This window comes from Cebus imitator, unplaced genomic scaffold, assembly GCF_001604975.1.
Source record: "Cebus imitator isolate Cc_AM_T3 unplaced genomic scaffold, Cebus_imitator-1.0 Scaffold31, whole genome shotgun sequence".
NCBI classification, from domain to species: Eukaryota; Metazoa; Chordata; class Mammalia; order Primates; family Cebidae; genus Cebus; species Cebus imitator.
This window is the reverse complement of record NW_016107346.1, coordinates 4,951,376-4,972,316: the sequence shown is the minus strand read 5'-3', so window position 1 is coordinate 4,972,316 and position 20,941 is coordinate 4,951,376. Positions and strand designations below refer to the sequence as shown.

At 38.0% G+C, this 20,941-nt stretch overlaps 1 protein-coding gene across 3 annotated transcripts in view; it reads right to left on the bottom strand.

Moving 5' to 3' along the window:
* HAO1 (hydroxyacid oxidase 1) overlaps positions 1-20,941 on the bottom strand; it is a 51,321-nt gene that overhangs the window by 7,703 nt on the left and 22,677 nt on the right. For all 3 annotated transcript variants that reach the window (XM_037736904.1, XM_017523972.2, XM_037736903.1), the window contains exons 3-5: positions 19,583-19,838; positions 11,546-11,721; positions 1,291-1,382 (exon numbers count right to left, since the gene is read on the bottom strand). In XM_037736904.1, coding sequence (XP_037592832.1) covers positions 1,291-1,382; positions 11,546-11,721; positions 19,583-19,838 — 524 coding nt within the window. The remainder of the gene's footprint in view (positions 1-1,290; positions 1,383-11,545; positions 11,722-19,582; positions 19,839-20,941) is intronic.

Sequence of the window (20,941 nt, the reverse complement as noted above, 5' to 3'; positions counted from 1 at the left end):
TGTTTTTTGTTTGTTTTTTGGTTTTTATTATTTTATTTTATTTTTCCATAAATTATTGGGGTACAGATGGTATTTGGTTGCATGAGTAAGTTCTTTAGTGGTGATTTGTGAGATTTTGGTGCACCCATCACCCAAGCAGTATACATTGCACCATATTTGTAGTCTTTATCCCTGCCCCCCAACTTTTCCCCCCAAAGTCCCCAGTGTCCATTGTATCATTCTTATGCCTTTGCATCCTCATAGTTTAGCTCCCACATATCAATGAGAACATACAATGTTTGAATTTTTATTCCTGAGTTACTTCACTTAAAATAATAGTCTCCAATCTCATTCAGGTCACTGCAAATGCTGTTAATTCATTCCTTTTTATGGATAAGTAGTATTCCATCATGTATATGTACCACGGTTCTTTATCCACTCATTGATTGATGGGCATTTGGGTTGGTTCCACGATTTTGCAATTGTGACTTGTGCTTCTATAAACATGAATGTGACAGATTCTTTCTCAAATAATGACTTATTTTCGTCTGGGTAGATACCCAGTAGTGGGATTGCTGGATCAAATGGTAGTTCTACTAAAAGTAGAAATAAAAGTTCTTTAAGGAATCTCCACACTACTTTCCATAGTGGCTGTACTGTTTTTTGTTTGTTTGTTGTTATATAGGTATACATGTGCCATGGTGGTTTGCTGCATCCATCACCCCGTCATCTACATCAGGTATTTCTCCTAGTGTTATCCTCCCCACCCTTTCTCTGCAGCTTTTCAACCCCCACCCCACAGGAAATTCCAATATATCCCTCTGCCTGATTTCTTGCCTCAATTGTACTGATGATCTCAAATTCTACCAAAGCCTTTGCATTCCCACAATTCTCTGTTAGCTCACTTATTTGAACATTCATGGTATAATCCTTTCTCTCATACTCCGGTTTACATACTTATTGATGTATCTATGAATGCCAGAATAATCCCTGCCTACAAATGTCTTCTTATTTAACAGGGACTTTCATAGGTTACAAATAAATGTACTTGGCTAATTAAACATAAATGTTTAATAAATTATTATAATATATAATTTATAATTATTATTACTAATAATTAATAATTAATAAAACATAATTTGGGTAGTTAGGTGCCACTAAACTTAAAATCCAAGATCTCACATATTTGCACCTATTTCACCTTGAGTAATCACAGAAAGTACATACACAGAGGAGGCAGATATAGAGATAGGAACACAGTGATGGAAATAGGAACTCCAAAGGGAAATCTCAGCGTTTGCAAAAACTCACAGTGGCTGGCACCCCATCAAGTTGTCGAGCCCCATGATTCGACACCAAGATCCCATTCAAGCCATGTTTAACAGCCTCCCTGGCATCGTCACCTGGAAACAGTAAAACAAGCATCTTAGGAAAACTATAACTTAACAGGAGACTTGGGTTTAGAAGCCTCCACATTCCAGTCAAATGGAGGCTGACTCCCACATGCATACCTTGGTCAATAGTTTTACCATAACAGTATACCCTAGGGTTAGTGTTAGAATATTAGTGGTAGTTTTCTTGGCCAATGAAAAAAACCAATGTTATTACTTATAGCAATTTAATTGTAAAATAAAAGTATCAATAGATAATGCATTGACATAAAGCATATTATCTTTACACGGGTGTACTTTTGCTAAATATATTTAATTAATAAGATCATACTACTTTATCATTTAGCAGAATTATTCCTTGACAATTGTAGATAGCATAAAAAAGCATAAAAATGGCAAGCGCTTTAAATGTTAACAGGCAGTGAACAAACCTATTTCTAAAAACAATCTTTAATACAAAGTTGTTATAGCTTTAGTAACTATTTTAAGTAATATTGTTCTATAATTAAATATATGTTTGCTCCAGTAAGAAACCATTTGCTAAAAGAATCATGAAAACAACACTGGTTCTCAGGTTTAACATTCAAAATGCAATTTAAGCAAAACCAACTGGTTCAAGAGTGTAGTAAATATCAGGCCTTGGAAACTTAAGCAAATGGGTCTAGGTCATTGCTAATATCTACAAATTCAGTAGTGGAGATAATGGGCAGACTTGACTAAGAATAATTCTAAAAGATAAGCAGATAATCTGTAATTTTAATTATTTTTAAAGTATATGCTATCATTTTCCAAACTTTGTTTTATAGAATCCTATTTTTTTTAACTATTCTTATTTTTTTCAAATGATGATGGTGATATTTGTCTTCTAAAATTATAGGTATGTGAAAAATTTTAAACCTATATGTTATAGACCGAACATCTGTTTCCTCTCAAAATTTATATGTTGAAGCCCTGAGCCCTTGTGTGATGGCATTTAGAGATGGGGTCTTCGGGCAATAATTAGGACAAGATTAGGTCATGAGGGTGGTCCCTTGTGAGGAGATTTGTGCCCTTATAAGAAGAGACAGCACAGAGCTCTGAGCTTTCATGCACGCTCCCTTTCTCTCTCTCTCTCTCTCTCTCTCTGTGTGTGTGTGTGTGTGTGTGTGTGCTTGCACAAAGAAGAGATCATGTGAGCACACAGGCAGAAAGGCAGCAGCCTGCGACCTACAGGGAGAGCCCTCACCAGAAACCATCCACACTAGGACCCTGAGCCCTGACTTCCCACCTCCAGAATTGTGAAAAAATAAAATTCTATTGTTTAAGCAACCCAGTCTGTGGTAGTTTGTTATGGCATCCTGAACTGACTAGGATATCAAAGTATTATAATTATTGCTATTTGAGAATTCATCTTTAAGGAATCCTACTACAAACTCTAAAATGCAATGAAATAGTACAAAAGATTATCTGGTATATGAATTTCCAGTGTTTACCAACTACTTTGTATTTTAGTCATTTGTAAGCCTGTGTTTTGTTACACATTTTGTTGTAAACTCCATATATAGTTAATAATCTACACTTATTTATGTTACATATGAGATCTAATGTTTCTGTTAGATTGTTTTTCACTCTCTGTTTTAATCCAAGCATGCATTATATTTCGTGAGATTTCATTGGTAACTTCTGAGACACTCCTGGGGAAAAAGCCCTAGGCTCAAGATCAAAAGATGACGTTTTTTCCACCCCGTGAATTGCTTAATACTTTACATTTCATTGTTGCTTAATATTTGGACCCTACCTATTTTATAATGCAGCTTTCTTTTTCCAGATTTCTAATTGCCTTTCTTTTCCGTTTTCTATTTATTGTGACACTTCAGAATATCATCAAGTTCTTCAAACTTTTCAATTATTTGATCTAACCTATTAGGTCACCTTATTCTTCCCCTGGAGATAACCCCTGGAGCCCTCTGCCTTCCTGCTCCATTCGCTGTGGCTACTCACAAGATATAATGTCTGCCTTCAGCTTTGAGTTTGCTCTTATTCTCTCTGAGTTGAGCATCTTGTAGTCTGAGTATGCCCTCGTTTGGTGTATATTCTCATTTGTTTGAAGTATATTCCTTTGTAACTTTCTTAAAAAGGATCCAAGGGAGGTAAACTTACAGACCACCTAAATAGCTTCTCTTGTGTGTGAATGATAATTGGATTGAGTATAATAATCTAGGTGGAAAAACCATTTGCCTCAGAAACTTAAAGACATCAGTCCCTTGCCTTCTAGTACCCATTGCTGATGCAAAGACTGACACCAGTTTGATTTGAATTCTTTTATAAGTAAACAGTTTTATGTTTATTTTCTCTCTTATACACATTATTTTTCTGAAATTTTATAAGGAATGTGATAAGTTGTGATTTGTTTTCTCGTTCTAATGACTTACATCATCAGCTTTCAGAAATTATTGGTCTTTAATAACTTCCTCCAGGCCTCTTTCTTTTACTTTTCTATCTGAAACTACTATCAGTTGGATATTGGACATTTTAAAGTGGTCTCCATGTACATTCATATAATAATCTTTTCTTTCTACTTATCTTATTGTTCTCATTGTTGTTTTACCTTTTGCGAAATGTCATTGACTTTACTGCTCAGCCATTCAGTCATTTCAGCAATCATGTTTTTAATCCTTGAGAGCTCCTTTTTATACTTGATTTTCTCTATATTAAAAAAATCAGAAGTCATTTTTCTAATCATTGGGAACTCCTCTTTATGTTCTAGCTTTCTTTTCATGGCAGACTCTTCCTATTTATATATATTTTCAACTTCTTTCAGTCTATCATTTGGATTTTTAAAAGTTATTTTTCTTATTTTATCTCTTTTTCCTGGGATCAACTTTTCTATAGATTCATCTTGATTTTTTTATGTTTTGGTGTTTCTGATATGCCTAGTGATGCTAAATTTTCCATGTATATTTAGGGAAGAAAGATTGAGGAGCTGTGCTGTTTTATAAATTAGTTTCATTCTTGCCAAGTCCTTGCCTGCAGTGGAAATTCTTTCTTGGAAGTTCATGTGAGAAAAGGCAGGAAATGTCAACTAAGAGGCAATTAGACTATGAGCTCCTCAAGTGTCAGAAAGAGGACAGCATCATGTCATATTGGAAATGCCACCCACCCATATTTGGTCCCAGCCATTCATTCATTTCTTTAGACAGGATCAGCTACTTTCTTACTGAGAAGTCAATACCAAGCGTCCACTGTTGCAAACAAAGTGGGGTGGGAGCAGGTTTTCTGGCAGGCACGATAGCTTCCCACATTGATCTACGGTCAGTTCCCTTTCATTTAGTCTTCATTACCCTCTCTGCCATCCTTGCAGACTACATACCTACAGCCTCTCAAGCACTCCATTACGTAATCTACCCCTAGCTCCTCTAGGATTTCCTGAAAGCCTATCTTGAAGTATAGTTTTATTTATGTTTTCCTGCTATTAACATGCTTTCAAAAGTTTCTTAAAATTTCTCTGCTGTTTCCGCATCTCATACTCCTTTGCTTTGCCGTCATTGGTGTATACATATTTGCATTTCTGCACTTTAATTTCAATAGGGTCTTGGCTTTAATGAGAGGGTTCATGTTTACTCAGTCCATCATTTTAAACAAGAAGCCCAATACACTTTCATTTCAAACATATTTCATAAATGGTTCTCTAAAGATAGGGCCTTAACACACTACCATAGAACGTGATAATAAAAATGTTCCAGATCTGTGCAGTTCCATCATACAGTACCACTAGACATGTAGCCATTGAGCAACTGAAATGTGGCAGTGTGACTAAGAGACTGGAATTTTGCCTTTATTTCATTTTCATTAACTTACACAGCCACATGTGGCTAGTAGCTGCCATATTGCCCAGCTCACCGTTAATGTTTCCATGAGCTGACCTGTCCTAAGAGACATAACGTGGTATTTATTTTTAAAATCTAGGTGTTGTCATAAATAACCTTGTAAATAGTATAAAATTCTATTCAGAATTGGTGTGATTTGCTCTGGTTATCTAGTTATGTACATGATACTAAACTTCAAGTCAAATGTGAAAAGAAATACTTAAAAAACATAGACAGTGGTATTTTTGAACCTCATAACTGAGTATATGTATAGTTCTCCAGTTTATATTCCTATGTCTTCTACTATGTAGCTACACCTTGCATCATGAGAAATCAAATATTATCAATAAACAAATCCCATAAGTGAGGAAGAAGGGATTCACTGCTTAGGCTAAGTCACTGGACCACCTGGACCTAAATTGCACATCTGCTGTTTGCTTTCTGTATAAGTGGCAAGTTACTTAACTTCTCTGTGCATCATTGTCCTAAACCATAAAATGAGGATGCTGATCCACATATGATTAGCTTGTGGATTAAATGAATTGAATGTGTGTTTAGAAAGTGCCTGACACATGTGGAACACTCAGATAAATATTAATGATTATTACTATTTTCCTTTGATGGTGCAGGGAGTATAAGAAGATGAGTAGGTGGAGAAAGATTTGTTTGCAGGATGCGTTTGGCAAATCTGTTTGAGTTCTGTTTATAACAGTTTCATCCTAGTCAGGATTACAATAATAAAGTGCCTCCCATTTGAATTAGATGCTTCTTAAGTAACAGTCTGTTTTCCGCCATCATTTTAAGTGGTTTTTCATATTCTGTAGGTAGTGCTGGGAATATAGGGAGCATGACAGAATTATTTACTCAGAGGATAGGATTGTGAGTTTCTAGAGAAGCAAAGACAATAAGGATAATTTATGACCGGATATAAGCCCCTTTTATTAGCTGCTTATGCAGACTTGTCCACAGTTTTACATTTTATTTTAACACAGAGAGAAAAGCAATTTTGCCTTAATGAAAGGGCCAAAATATTACCACTTAGCAAAATGTTCATGAATCTTGGGTATTTTTATTATTCTTAGAGTTTTAGAGTGTGGTGTTCCATATTTGTGAACTTGCCATTAAGTTCATTGGATGAGAAACACAGTCGTCAATGGGCAGTGGCACTGTTTGCCACCCTGTTAATATTTTATTTCCATATTTAATTTAAAATACCCAAGTGAAATGCAAGTACTCAAGATTTGAGCTCAGCCTTCAAACCCTTGGAACTTTTGGCCTAGACTCTCTTCTGATTTAGGGGAGTGTAATAACTAAATCCCAGACACATGACAGCAATTTTAAAAACATTAAGTGAATATTTTTTAGAGTATCTTGAACAATGTATACAGGCATATATGGTTTTATTGCACTTTGCTTTACGGCAATTTGCAGATACTGAGTTTTCTAGAAATTGAAGGTTTGTGGCAACCCTGCATTAAGCAAATGTATCAGCACTATTTTTCTGACAGCGCATGCTCACTTCGTGTACCTGTGTCACAGTTTGGTAATTCTCACCCTATTTCAAACTTTTTCATAATTGTTACATCTGTTATGGTTGATCTGTGATTGGTAATCTTTGATGTTACTATTGTAATTGTTTGGGGGTGCCATGAACCATTTAAATGGTTCATTTAAAATGGGGAACTTAATCCATGAATGTGTGTGTTCTGACTGCTCCACTCACTGGCCTTTCACCTGTCTCTCTCCTTCTCAGGCCTCCCTATTCCCCGAGAAACAACAATACTGAAGTCAGGCCAATTAATAACTCTACAATGGTGTCTAAGCTCTCAAGGAAGAGTCACATACCTCCCATTTTAAATCAAAAAGTGGAAATGATTAAGCTTAGTGAGGAAGGTATGTCAGAGGCCAAGATAGAACAAAAGCTAGGCTCCCTGTGCCAAACAGCTAAGTTGTGAATGCAAAGAAAAAGCTCTTAAAGGAAATTAAAGTTGCTACTCTAGTGAACACAGGAATGACAAGAAAGCAAAGCAGGCTTATTGCTGATAGAGAAAGTCTGAGTGGTCTGGATAGATGGTGAAACCAGTCACCACACTCCCTTAAACCAAAGCCTAACCCAGAGCAACACCCGAACTCTCTTGAACTCTATAAAGGCTGAGAAAGGTGAGGAAGCTGCAGAAAAAAAAAGCTTGAAGGTAGCAGAGGTTGGTTCCTGAGGCTTAAAGAAAGGAGCCATCTCTATAACATGGAAGTGAAGAGGAAGCAGCTGAGTGTTGATAGAAAAACTGCCAGAAGTTATCCAGGACATCTAGCTAGGAAAATTGATGGAGGTGGCTACATTGAACAACGTATTTTTAATGTAGATGAAACAGGCTGTATGGTATCTTCTTCCAAACAAACCTTCCTCATATTGGAAGAAGGTGCCATCTAGGACTTTCATAGCTAGAGAGAAGTCAACACATGGCATCAAAGCCACAAAAGACAGGCTGACTCTCTTGTTAATGGGCTAAGGCAGTTGGTGACTTTAACCTGAAGCCAATGCTCTTTTACCATTTCAAAAATCCTAGGGCTTTTATACTAGTTATACTATATATTATAGGACATAATAGTACACTAAATATTATACTGATTTAGTATAATCCAAGGATTTATAGTAAATCTACTCTGCCTGAGCTCTATAAATAAAACAACAAAGTCTGGATGGCAGCACATCTGTTTACAGCATGGTTTGCTAAATATGTTAAGCCCACTGTTGAGACCTACTGTTCACAAAAAAAAAAAAAAAGATTTCTTTCAAAATATCACTGCTCATGGACAGTACACCTAGTGATCCAAGAGCTCTGGTGGAAAAACACAAAAAGATTAGTGGTGTTTTCATGCCTATTAACACAACCTCCATTCTACAGCCCATGGATCAAGGAGTAATTTTGACTTTCAAGTCTTATTATTTAAGAATATATTTCATAAGATTATAGCTGCTATAGTTAGTGATTCCTCTGATGAATCTGAGCAAAATAAGCTGAAAACTTTCTGGAAAGGATTCGCCATCCTAGATTCCATTAGGAACATTTGTGATTTATGGGAGGAGGTCAAAATATCAACAGGAATTTGAAAGATGTTGATTCCAACCCTCATGGACGACTTTGAGTTCAAGACTACAGTGGAGAAAGATTACATCTACACTGCAGATGTGACAGAAACAGTAAGAGAACTGAATTCGATGTGGAGCCTGAAGCTGTGGCTAAATTGCTGCAATTGTTGTAAAACTTAAATGGATGAAAAGTTTCTTCTTACGGATGAACAAAGACAGTGGTTTATTGGGATGGAATCAACTCCTCATGAGGATGCTGTGAACATTGCTGAAATAAAAACAAATGATTTAGAATTTTAAAGAAACTTCACAGATAAAGCAGCAGCAGTTTGAGAGGATTGACTCCAGTGTTGAAAAAGTTGTACTGTGGGTAAAATGCTTCTCATGGTACAGAGAAATGTTTCCTAAAAGGAAAAGTTAATCAGTGCAATAAACTTCATTGTCTTATTTTAAGAAATTACCACAGCCACCCTAAACCTTCAGCAACCAGCACTCTGATAAGTCAGCAGCCAACAACATCTAGGAAAGACCCTCCACCAGCAAAAAGACAACTCCCTGAAGGATCAGATGATCATTAGCATTTTTTAGCATTCATGATCATTAGAATGATATTTTCCAGTTAAGGTAGTATATGTATTGTTTTTTATACAAAATAGTCCAAAGTATAATGAAAACATAACTTTAATATGCACTGGGAAGTCAAAAAAATCTATGTGACTTTCTTTATTGGGGTGGTCGGAACTGAATCTGCAGTATCTCTGAGGTATGTCTGTATATGAAGAGTTAACTAGAGAAAAGTTTCTCAGAAACAAAAAGCCACAATAGAAGCGAGACGGCCTAACTAAAAAAAATTAAAAGAAAAAGGAAAAAAAAAAAACTCTAGAAAGCACTCTGCCCTTGCTCAAAAAAGCCATTTGTTTGCTAGCTCGAGTTCTGATGAAGACCAAATCCTGTCTCAAGTACACATTTAGAACTTGCGTTGAAGTTCTCCAAGGGCAGTTTAACCACAGTAAGAGATTATATCTTGCATTCCAATTTACATTCATTAGAATACAATTCTTAAAAAGGTGAAATAGTCAGATGTTTGGTAGTGATCTTTCCAGTTGCTCATAATTTCCTATTCCTGTAAACATAACCTGTACTTTTCTGTAAAAGGAAAATGAAAAAAGATGGGTGACTCTCAGTCAATCCATGTGACTTCTTGATGAGGACCTGTGAAATGGAGAAAAGTGGGTTTCCCAGAACTGACCCTGCCACCACTCCCTTCAGATACAGATCGAGCATATGTGTTACTTGATGCAATTGTTGTCATAGAGATGATTCTTGTTTGTTAAATAAATGAACCAAATAGTTACAGAAAACTAGACAATGTAAACTGTACATGTATAAATAAGTTATTCCCTTTAAATGTCACATGCCCTCATCTCTCCTTCTCTTGGTTTTTGAACTTTCTCTAATTAGACTCATAGTTTTCATCAAGAAGTTCAGTAAGTAAATATTTGGGCTATCTAATAAGTGTAAAATGTCACAAAAAAACATTTAGAAACAAGCCAGAAATCCATATGGATGAGAAGAAAAGGGAGGGGGCGATGATGGCGGTGGTGGTGGTTGTCCTGGTAATGGTGGTGTTGATGGTGGTGGTGGTTACAGTAGTGGTGGGTGGTGGTGGTTGTTCCAGGTAATTGTGGTGTTGATGGTGGTTGTAGTTATGGTGGTGGTGGTGGTGGGGTGGTAGTGATGGCAATGGTGGTAGTTGTTCCTGGTAATGGTGGTGTTGATGGAGACTGGTTATGGTGGTGGTGGAGGTGCTAGTGATGGTGGTGGTGGTGGTCATGGTGGTAATGGGAGTGGTGATGATAGCAGTGGTGGTGGTATAAGTGGTGGCAGTTGTCCTGGTTATGGAGCTGGTGATGGAGATTGTGGTTATGGTGATGGTAGTGGTGGTGCTGGTGGTGGCAGCAGTGGTCCTAGCTAAAGTGATAACAGAATGAAGTTCTAGAAATCAAAATATTTTTCAACATAACATGTGACAGTAAATCTAATTCAAGTGATTTGCATCATGTCTTAAGGGACAAAGTTATAGAAAATGATACACATTGGAAATCCTAAATTGAAAAGGTGGTTAAAAAATAAAATGACCTCCTTCTTATCTTCATTCCTTATTTGAAACAATTATGAAATCAGACTAACATTTTATTCTTCCTTAATGTTTTAAAGTCAGTTCCCCTGGGCCATCTCTGTGATTAACTGTCTTAATTTTCTAATTTAATTATACCTTCTCAGTCCCCTCCCTGGGGGAGGGGAAAACCTAGGGATTACTCTAGGTTATCCCTACAATTATCTCTTTTCTGGGTAATAACAGTTTCTAAATGTCTTCTCTGACCACAATTTTGCCACCTCCATCCATTAGGTCCATTATGCAAAGCATGATTTCTCTAAAATGCTTAACTGATGAGGTTGCTTCTCTAATCGAGGCACTTCAGTGGTTCTCAGCCACTTTGAAGTCCAAATTCTCTAAATGGCTTATTTGTTTTTCATTAAGCATAATTGCTTTATTCTGCCAATACTTCTGTCTGAAAGAGAGTCTATTGGCTTGATATCATGGCAAAAAACTCAAGCATCAACTTTCATTTTGAAAAGTGTTTTCTAACCCACTCTTATATAATTGTCCATATTCTTGTTTAAGCCACACCCTTACATTGCATAGATTTCTATATAACATTTTATTGGACCCAAAATGCTTGTTTCCTACAAAATACACTGTCTTTTTATCCAAGGATCTGAAATTATTTTATTTTATAAAAAAATTTTGGCACACAGTAAGTATGATGTTTATGGAATAAATGAGTGAGTCAGTGAATAAGAGAATGGATGAATGAATAAATAAATGAATGTCACAGAACCTTCTGGTTAATACTATTTAGTCCCCACAGTTGAATGCTGCCACAGTAAGTAGCACTAATACTCATGGATGACAACATGGATGCAAGTAAATGAAGAGAAACCATTGTTTAAAGGTGTCTGTAAAGAGCTAACTTCCTACTTCATGAGAGTTTAGCTCTGCTTCAGAATATTTAAGAATGAAGAGGTATTTATTCACTAACATGAAAAGAGAGAATTGAGAATTGGAATCTCTCTTGATATCCATGTTAATTTTTCCTTATTTTCCTTTAAGAATATTATGACCATATCCACAAAGGATCATAAAATCGGTATGAATTCAAGTAGAGAAATAAACAAACCTCTCAAAATGCCCTTTGCAACAATTGGCAATGATGTCAGTCTTCTCAGCCATTTGATATCTTCCCAGTTGATAGATGGGTCTATTGCTTTAGTCACATATGCAGCAAGTCCACTGTCATCTCCAAAATTTTCCTCAGGAGAAAATGATAAAGTATTGTTTTCAAAATTTTTCATCCTAAAATGAGAGATGCATAAAATGAGAAACTTGCCAAAGTTAGAAATATCTTTACAATTATTCATTCAATGAAAAAAGTTACCCTTTTCGAATCAATTGGCTGTTCACTCCTCATTCATCTATAAGTCAATTTCATGCATATTTTCCATATTTTGATGTAGGACTGCAGACTAAATGTGATACTCTAGTGGTCTTAATCAGTGACCTAAAGTTTATTTTACACCTTAGCCTGTGTTTATACAAACAATTCCATTTCAAGAAAAAAGAAGTGTCCATATTCAAACATCTCCTTTTTAAGACAGTTTATGGATATAGACAATAGAGTTGACACTGTTTTCAGCCAGCAATGCAAATTAATCATAATTTTAAAAATAGTTTTATGGTGCTTTATAATTTACAAAGGGTTTCATATGCCAAAGTTATCACAATTTTTTCTTTAAAGGACTGTTAGAAAGTAAAACTGATACTCTATGATTCCCATAGAAAATAAAAACAGAGGTACACAACGAATTGTCTCAAATATAAAACTAGCTAATAGTGTTTGGGCACCAATCTAGGTCTCTTGACTTGGTTCCTAATTCTATTCTCTTTGCTCAGATCTCAGTTTCCTCCTGGCTATGGTACCTGACCTCAGGAAACATTACAATGCCCCTGTAGAAATTCTAGAAGAGGTTGGAATTGCAGTTAACAGGTGTTAACACTAGTGTCTGTTGCCCCTGTAGACTCCTTCCTGCCCTGCTATTGTGGTAGTGGTGGTTGTGGGCATGGAAGAAGTGGGAAGTGTTTCTCAGCAGATGAGTTGTCACCTCTTGCCTTTCCCTCCACCTTTCAGTTGTTCTCTCTGAACCTCTCTGCTGACTCAAACTCCTCTCATCTTCCAGACAAGTTTGACAAGAACATGAGCTTTTTAGTTATCAATACCTTCATTTCTCTGCCAGTGGTTTTGTTCTTGCTCCTGGGCCTGAGTCACCACCCACACATCAGACTGGAAGCATTAGGGATGTTGAAGTGTAAATACCCCAGCTCCCTCACCCCTAATAGACTACCTCTGAGATAAATTCTGCCTAAGCTCCCAGAATTTTCCAGCAGGGTTAAGCTTAAGTTGCCCACAGCTGTAGCTGTCCTGGTAATATGCCCTTTGTTGAATGCCTTCCCTCCTTTGCCTCACTTTCCTACTCCTCTAACAGTATTCTCTTTACCTTCCAAGTGAACTAATTGCACTTAAATCACAGACACAGCCTGCTTCTAGGAGAACCCAAACTGAGACATAGTACCACTGAGTTGCTTCCTTCCCGTGTGTCTATTTTCACTGACCCAGCTTAGCCCAGTATTTCTCTAACTCACGTCTAAGAATCTGCAGCTGGCTTCCCCTATGCCTGAGGTCCTTTCTCTTGGCCTAATATCCTGACTACATTTTGGCAGTTCCCCACACTAGGAGCAACATCTTTTCAGCCTGCACCTCTGACTGCTAGATGGATGCATGACTTCAGGGTACACAATAGAATCATTCCTGTGACTTATCTGCCCACAGCCCCAAATCCAGCTGCAAACTTCTCCTGAAAGGCTGTTTTTGACAGTAACCGTGACTTTGACAGTGACCGTGACAGTGACTGGACTCACCTTGCTTTTCTGTATACTATTAATTCTCCTGCCAGTCAATCTCCTTTTTTGGTAAAAGTATAGTTGTATGTATATTGATCTCTGGTTTAGTCCCTTCTCTTTCTTTCCCTCCACTAGTTCTGTCATTAAATGTAGAAAAGATCATGGAGCCACATAAAAATTTATATATCACACTAGAAGAATCTAGGCACACTATTTTAAAATTATTTTTAACAATCATGACTTCCTTTAATAGAAAACTGTGATTTTTTTACACTTTAGTGTATTTTAGCTAACATAACTAGTTACGTAGCTTGGGTGGCATATATTATCATAAAGACGTGAACATTCATATTTCATATAACACAATTCATATCCCATATAACTCAATTCATATCCCATATAACTCAATTCAAGCTGTTGACAAAGCTTTCTCAATAAGGATTTAAATAGTCCTATAGTTTCATGGACTCAGATGGCCATAAAAGATCATAGAAAATTTCAGTGAGTCATATGGATGCCCATCTAGTGGTTGGCCTTTGGTGGGGATTTTAGCTGAAATGCCTGGACTTTGTGTTTATTTAAGTCAAACCACTTACGGTTGTACATTATCTCATAGTCCTTGGTCCTCTGTGTCACCCTAATTTGAATAAAGCTAACTTCTGGTCAATAAACATATCCTTATCATGAAGACTTATTTCATTACTTGCAAATGATTAAATTATAATAAATTCCAAACTTTTAAATAATATTGTTAATAAGTAAAAGTCCAATCTGTCTATCCCATAGCAAGACCAGGAAAAGAAAAAGAAAAATATCTGTATGTGTATATACACTGCATGGCACCCCACCCCCATCCCAAACAAGCTCCAGTGTTTCAGCAGGGGTGGGGTGAAAGGGTGAAATGGATAGGAAAAAACAGAAACATGGATAAAATTATATAAATAACTGTTGTTATTCTTGGATGGTGAAATGCGGATCAACACTTGAATGAATGTTGCCTTACAGAAATTTCAGTGCACAATGAAGCCTTGTTGTTAGTCTGAAACTTTGTTCAAAGCCAGAAGCCAAGAAAAAGTTTTCAGATATCTTGACAGAGACTCACGATGGAGTGTTTTACCAAGGGCTCTGAAAGAAATCTCCATGAATGCTATTTTTATTCGGATTATGACATATATATAAAAAACACTTAAAGTGGCTTCTGATAACTAAAGTATTCCATTTCATAAGGAGAAAAAGGGGAGAGATCAAAATAATAACATGATTACTTAGGGCTTAATTCTCCAAATCCTGATCTGTTTAATGATGCAAAGGTAAGAAACAAAATTTCTTCTTTGTAAAGTACTCATTGTCTCTTGAGTGGCCCTTAAATATACATTTTAATATAGAAGGTGTTTTCGCTGTTAGTAATTTAGCATCATAAAAATAGTAACAACTGCTAATGTAAGTTAAACATTATTAACCAAGAGAAACACTAATGATCATGACTATTGAGTAATACATAATATTATTTATTGTAAGTATTGATAATGTAGCATTAAAGATAAAGCCACATAATTTTGTCTTGGGAAATGAAAAAATAAAATGACCAATAAAACCTACAGTATTAACATAATATGAAAAGAAAGAGATGGAAAGAGGGGCTCTCATAAATACAGACATGATACATGGGCCTCCAGACTTTAATTCTGTGGTTAGGAAAACACTTGTGTTGAGAACACAGCCTGCTAATTTTTTCCTCAATGTGGCTGCTAGAAGAAGCATTCGGGGAATGAATTTTGAGTTCCAATCCTTGTTCAGCCTCTTACTAGTTTTGTTACATGGGGAAAATCTTCTATGTTCTAGTATGTTTTATTGATTGATTGAACAATCACTTATTGAGCATCTACTACATGCCAATGTTTTCAATGTTTAGGATATATCGATAAATAAAATAGTCAAGAATCCTTGCCCATGATAAGCATAATCAATAAGGAAATTACAAAGTGTATCAGAACATAAGCACTATACAAAATCAAGAAAAAAAAGTAGAGCAGATTAAGAGGGATAAGAGTTGGCAGAGACTCAAAATGAAACTTTTAAGTATGCTAACCAGTGTTGGCAAAATTGAGATGCTACCTTGAGGAAATTAGTAGAACTGTGTTTGTGGTTATTTGTTACAACAGCAGTAAGAATAGCACAAAGGTATTAGATTACAGCTCCAAATGTCAGAAGTCTAAAATGTGTCTCACTGGACTAAACCTCAAGATATTAACAGGGCTGCATTTCTTCTGGAGAATCTACGGGAAGCCCTATTCCCTTGTCTTTTCCAGCTTCTAGATACTCCCTGCTTTCTCTGGCTCCTGACCACATCACTCCAATCTCTATGTCTGTCATGTCATCTCTTTCTTTGACTCTGACACTCTTGCTTCCCTCTTATAAGAACCCTTTTAATCACATCAAGTCTACTGCAATAAAACAGGAAAATCTTCCCATCTCAAGCCCCTTAAGTTAATCACCTCTGCAAAGTCCGTTTTGCCGCATAAAGTAACAGGTTCCAGGGATTTGTTCATGGACATCTTTGTCCTGCCTTACTTATTGACGTGAACAATTTCCTAACCAAGGAATTTAGAGCCTATTGTGCCATGAACCAAGTCCTTCACTGATCTCTCTCTTCCCTGGCCCTCCCCCACCCTGCTATCCTGCTCATATTTGCATCTCTACCATCAATTTTTATTGTGGTTTCCCAGTATAGAGACTTGTATATCCATTCCTAATGTCAAGGCTCAATGGAAGTGAGGACACTAGTCATGCATTGATTCTGGACATGAATGTTACAGACAGAGGGAACAGCCAGTGCAAAGGCTCCAAGGTTCCGGCATGCCTGCCATATTGAAAGAACAGCAGGAAAGCCAGAGTGGAAGAGTAGGTACGGATGTTAGTGCTGGGCAGTGATGCAGAGGTCACAGAGACCTATTCACATTGAGTCTAGCAGGGCACTTTAATCATGAGAGACCTAAGAAAACAGTGGCAGGCCCATCTGTTTTAGTCTGATATATTCTGGCTGCTGTGATCAATAAATCACTTCTGGGCTTAAGAAAACATGATGCTGGGCAAATCATAGACAAGGTAAGTGTCATGATTTGCCTTGATCTTAGTCAATGACCAGAAATTACTTTTCTTCTCTTTAAACTGCCTTGGCACTGCATTGAGGGGCCAAATCTTAATTCAGGGTAAATAAACCATCTCCGTGGGGATATGGAGAAAGAAAAAGTTCCTGCCCCAAAGCCTCAGGAATCAGTCTACTGAACTGGCTTCATTCCCTGCTTCTTCCAAGAGCAGATAAGAAATCTCCTTACTCCCTCTCAGTTTCAGGAACCCCCATGCCATTAATAATGTATACGCATACATCTGTTTTGCATATGGACCAAGCAGAGACTACCGAACCTCTGAACTCCTGCTGGGTCCAGATGCCAAGATCAGGACCCTCCCCCACACCCAGGCAGAGGAAGCAGCAAGGGCTGGAAAGAGCCCTGCTTTACAAAGTCATTCTCCTCTGGATTTCCTGCCTCCCTTGCCTGCCAAACCTCACTTCTCAAAAGCCAGGCTTCACCTTCTGAGTCAGGTCAGTTGCGGAAAAAAACCGATTTCATATCAGGCTGTAACAGATGAGCTTTTTGGGTGTATGTGGCCTCAGGCGGAAGCCTGGACCTCCCATTAGTGTGCTCTGCCTTTGAGAGCTGAATGTGGGCCACTGAAGAACTGACCAGAAGGCACTGGCCTACACAGAAGTCCGCTAGGACAAACAACGCCAATGTGCACTCTGAGGGGCTGGGGTACAACCAGCTGTGGGGTGTTTCCCGTGTTCCCTATAACCTGGATGTGTTGCTCATTATTTGATCATCTTCAGACCGGAGATGTGACAAGCTAGGGAGCCGCAGCCAGTTCTATGCACACTGACGGCTGAAAAGGGTCTTTGTTTCATGGCCCTTCACGTCATCTGGGAAGGAGCCCAGGAGGAAAAGAAAAGGGGGAAAGCAAATCAACCTTCCCGCCACTCACTGAGTGGCCCCGGCACTGAAGAAGCAAGAGGTACCAGCCAGAATTAACAACTGTGTCATCCCCACCCCGTCTAAATAGATGCCTCTGTGAAACACATTTTGCTATCTAGAGCAAGAAAGTGTGTCTTAAGTTCAAAACAAAACAAAACAAAAAACGCTACTGTACTTATTGTTGTTACTATTGTTGGTAGTAGTAGTAGTATTAAGAGATGGAGGAAAAGGAAGAACAAATTTCTTTTCACATGGCCAAGGGGAAATAATGAGGAATGTTTCCTGTAAGAAGTCTCGATGGTGGAAAACTATTTTAGAAAGTCTTAAAAATAAAAAGTAGTCAAAATAGAGAAATAATGTAAATACCGGTTTTATATTGGGGGAATTCGAAGCCATCAGCTTTCTGATGAATTTGGCAAGGAATAAGACTATGTCAGAGGCTTTTGTTTTTGTTCTCTTTAAAACACAGGGTGTTTTGGTAACCCTGGGTCTGGGATATGTGGAACAGTTTTATTGGCAAGTTCGGCAGGGAGAGCACTTTCTTTTTCTGTCATTGGCCTACTCCTGGTGCCACATGCAGAAATAATATCCTAAACCAGCCTGGTAGTAACAGGAAGGTAACATTACACAGCTAATTCACACATGGCTCAACAGCAAGATTTTATGCACAGCAGTTTATTTTCACATAGCCACATACACAGCAGAACTATATGACACTTGTATAAGACCATGCACCAACTTCCGTGGTGAGATACACTCCACACTGACCGTAATAGATATGAAATTCCAGGCTTCCAAAAATATTCTCATCCGTATATGGAATGTGAATTTGATTTCGGATCTTTTAGTTTTTGAATACTTTAGAAGGTGGCTTCTTTTGTCTCTACTCTTTTGTCTCTTTTCAATCTTCCTAGCCCTGGCTTTTTCTTTTTTTTTTTCCAAATACAATTTGAACATAGAATAAGCAAAGGCCTATGTGGAATGAGGTCTGAGTGCCCAGGAAAGCATTCCTCACCATCTTACATATTCTGATAGAAGTTGTAGGAGTCCATCATAAAAATGTTCTTCATTAAAACTAAGATTTTGATCCCTTTTCAAATACTTATACGCCTGAGGGACATCATACATTTACATGAAAAATCCAAGAGCACATTTTGGTGGAAGCTAAAGGAAGGAAAACATGATGGCGAAAAGAGGTGTATAGATAGTTTAAGGAGGTTGGGTCTTTCCCAGAGACTTCCACACAGTTTCCAGCTTTGACTCAAGATGATTGTAATCCCAAAATACTATCAGCAAAGAGACAATAATTTACTGCTTGTGGACAGGGTAAATGAATGACTCGATGAAACCAGTACAGTTCAACATCAGATTATGTGATATATTATTTTTGATAAGATGACTGATTTGAGTGAATGAATGAATGAATTGTTTTTTTTATCCTTTTTTTTTTGAGACAGAGTCTCACTCTGTCGCCCAGGCTGGAGTTCAGCGGCACAATCTCAGTTCACCACAACCTCTGTCTCCCGGGTTCAAGCGATTCTCCTGCCTCAGCCTCCTGAGTAGCTGGGATTACAGGCACCTGCCACTGCGCCTGGCTAGTTTTTGTAGTTTTTAGTAGAGATGGGGTTTTACCATCTTGGTCAGGCTGGTCTTGAACTCCTGACCTCGTGATCTACCTGCATTGGCCTCCCAAAGTGCCGGGACTACAGGCGTGAGCCACCGCACCTGGCCTAATGAATGAATCTTGACCCATGGACGAGCCACAGTGAAAGGGTTATTGCTGAAAGAAGAAGTAGACAGTGAGGGATCAAAGATGTTGCTTTTTAAAATTGCTCTGATTTTCTCTTAGCCTTAGCTGTTCCATGTATAATATTAAAAATAAAACGTAAAGGTGGCTCTTTGATTTTAACAAAGAGATAGGGTACCAGGGTGATAATAATAAACTGTTGCTTGGGCAAAATTAAGTATCATCCATCTGTATAGAAATTCATACTTCCCAAAGCCATAGCCCTTAATGCACTCTGGTCTAAAAATGTATTTGACTTTTATAAGCATATAGGCCATTTCTGTTCCTATTCCATAGCTCAAAAAAATGACATCTACAAAATGGATGTGATTAGCTGAAGATTAATCAGATAGTTAGCAATGATGCTCTCAGTAGACCCCAGACCCTATCATTCCCAGACAAGATCCCTTTCAACCCAGCTCAGGGCCCACATGATCATGATTACCTAAGTTGTGGTGGCAGCTTGAATCTGTTACGCACATCATCCAGACGGTTGCCCAAGTAAGGTGTGTCCACTGTCACAAATATGGCCTTGTAGCCCGTCTTCTCTGCCTGCTGCACTAGCCTCTTGGTGACTTCTCGGTCCTTGTAGATATACAGTTGCAGCCAACGAAGTGCCTCAGGACCAGCTTCTGCCACTTCTTCAATTGAGGAGGTGGCCCAGGAACTCAACATCATGCCTGTTCCCAGCGAGCGGCAGGCTGAGAAAGAAAGGGGATGATCAAGACAGGCCTGGCATTGCTCATCCTCCCAAGCCTTTGTAGTTCAATGAGTAAAGGCCTCTAGAAGGTCAATTAGGCAATATGAAGTCAAATCTTTTAAAGAGAGAAGCAAGTCCAGCCCATACCATCTATTTCCTGACTCTACCTCCTCTGATACAAATGGCTGCTGGAGTTATTGCTGCTCAGTGTTTATTTCACACAACTAGAAATACACAATTCTGGCTGGGTGCGGTGGCTTACACTTGTAATCCCAGCACTTTGGGAGGCTGAGGCAGGTGGATCATAAAGTCAGGAGTTTCAGACTAGTAGCCTGGCCAGATGGTAAAACCTTGTCTCTACTAAAAGTACAAAAATTAGCCTGGCACAGTAGCGGGTGCCTGTAATCCCAGCTACTAGGGAGACTGAGGCAGGAGAATCATTTGAACCCAGGAGGCAGAGGCTGCAGTGAGCTGAGACTGCACCACTACAATCTAGCCTGGGCAACAGGGCAAGACTCCACCTTAAAAAAATTAATAATAATACGCATTTCTTTCCACACTTTGTATATGGTTCCTGAAGAAGAAAATGAGTCCAATAGTCAAAAATGTCTGTAAATACTGGCAAAAAAATTAAGAACAACCTGAATGTCCAGTCTTAGGGGATTGGTTAAACTGTAGTTCATATATAAAATGAAATGAAGATACCCATTAACATTAATATTCTTATGATGATCAATTTTCTGTGACAATATGCTAAACCATGGTGCCTAGATATTTGGTGAAACATGTCTGAACGTTGCTATGAAGGTGTTTTGCAGATGATATTAACATTTTTATTAGCAGACTATGAGTAAAGCAGATTATCTCTCATAATATGAGTGAGTCTTGTCTAATCAGCTCAAGACCTTAAGAATAAAACTGTGGGCTGGGCGCGGTAGCTCACATCAGTAATCCCAGCACTTTGGGAGGCCGAGGCAGGCAGATCATGAGGTCAAGAGATCGAGGCCATCCTGGTGAAACCCCATCTCTACTAAAAATACAAAAATTAGCTGGGTGTGGTGGCACATGCCTGTAGTCCCAGCTACTCAGGAGGCTGAGGCAGGA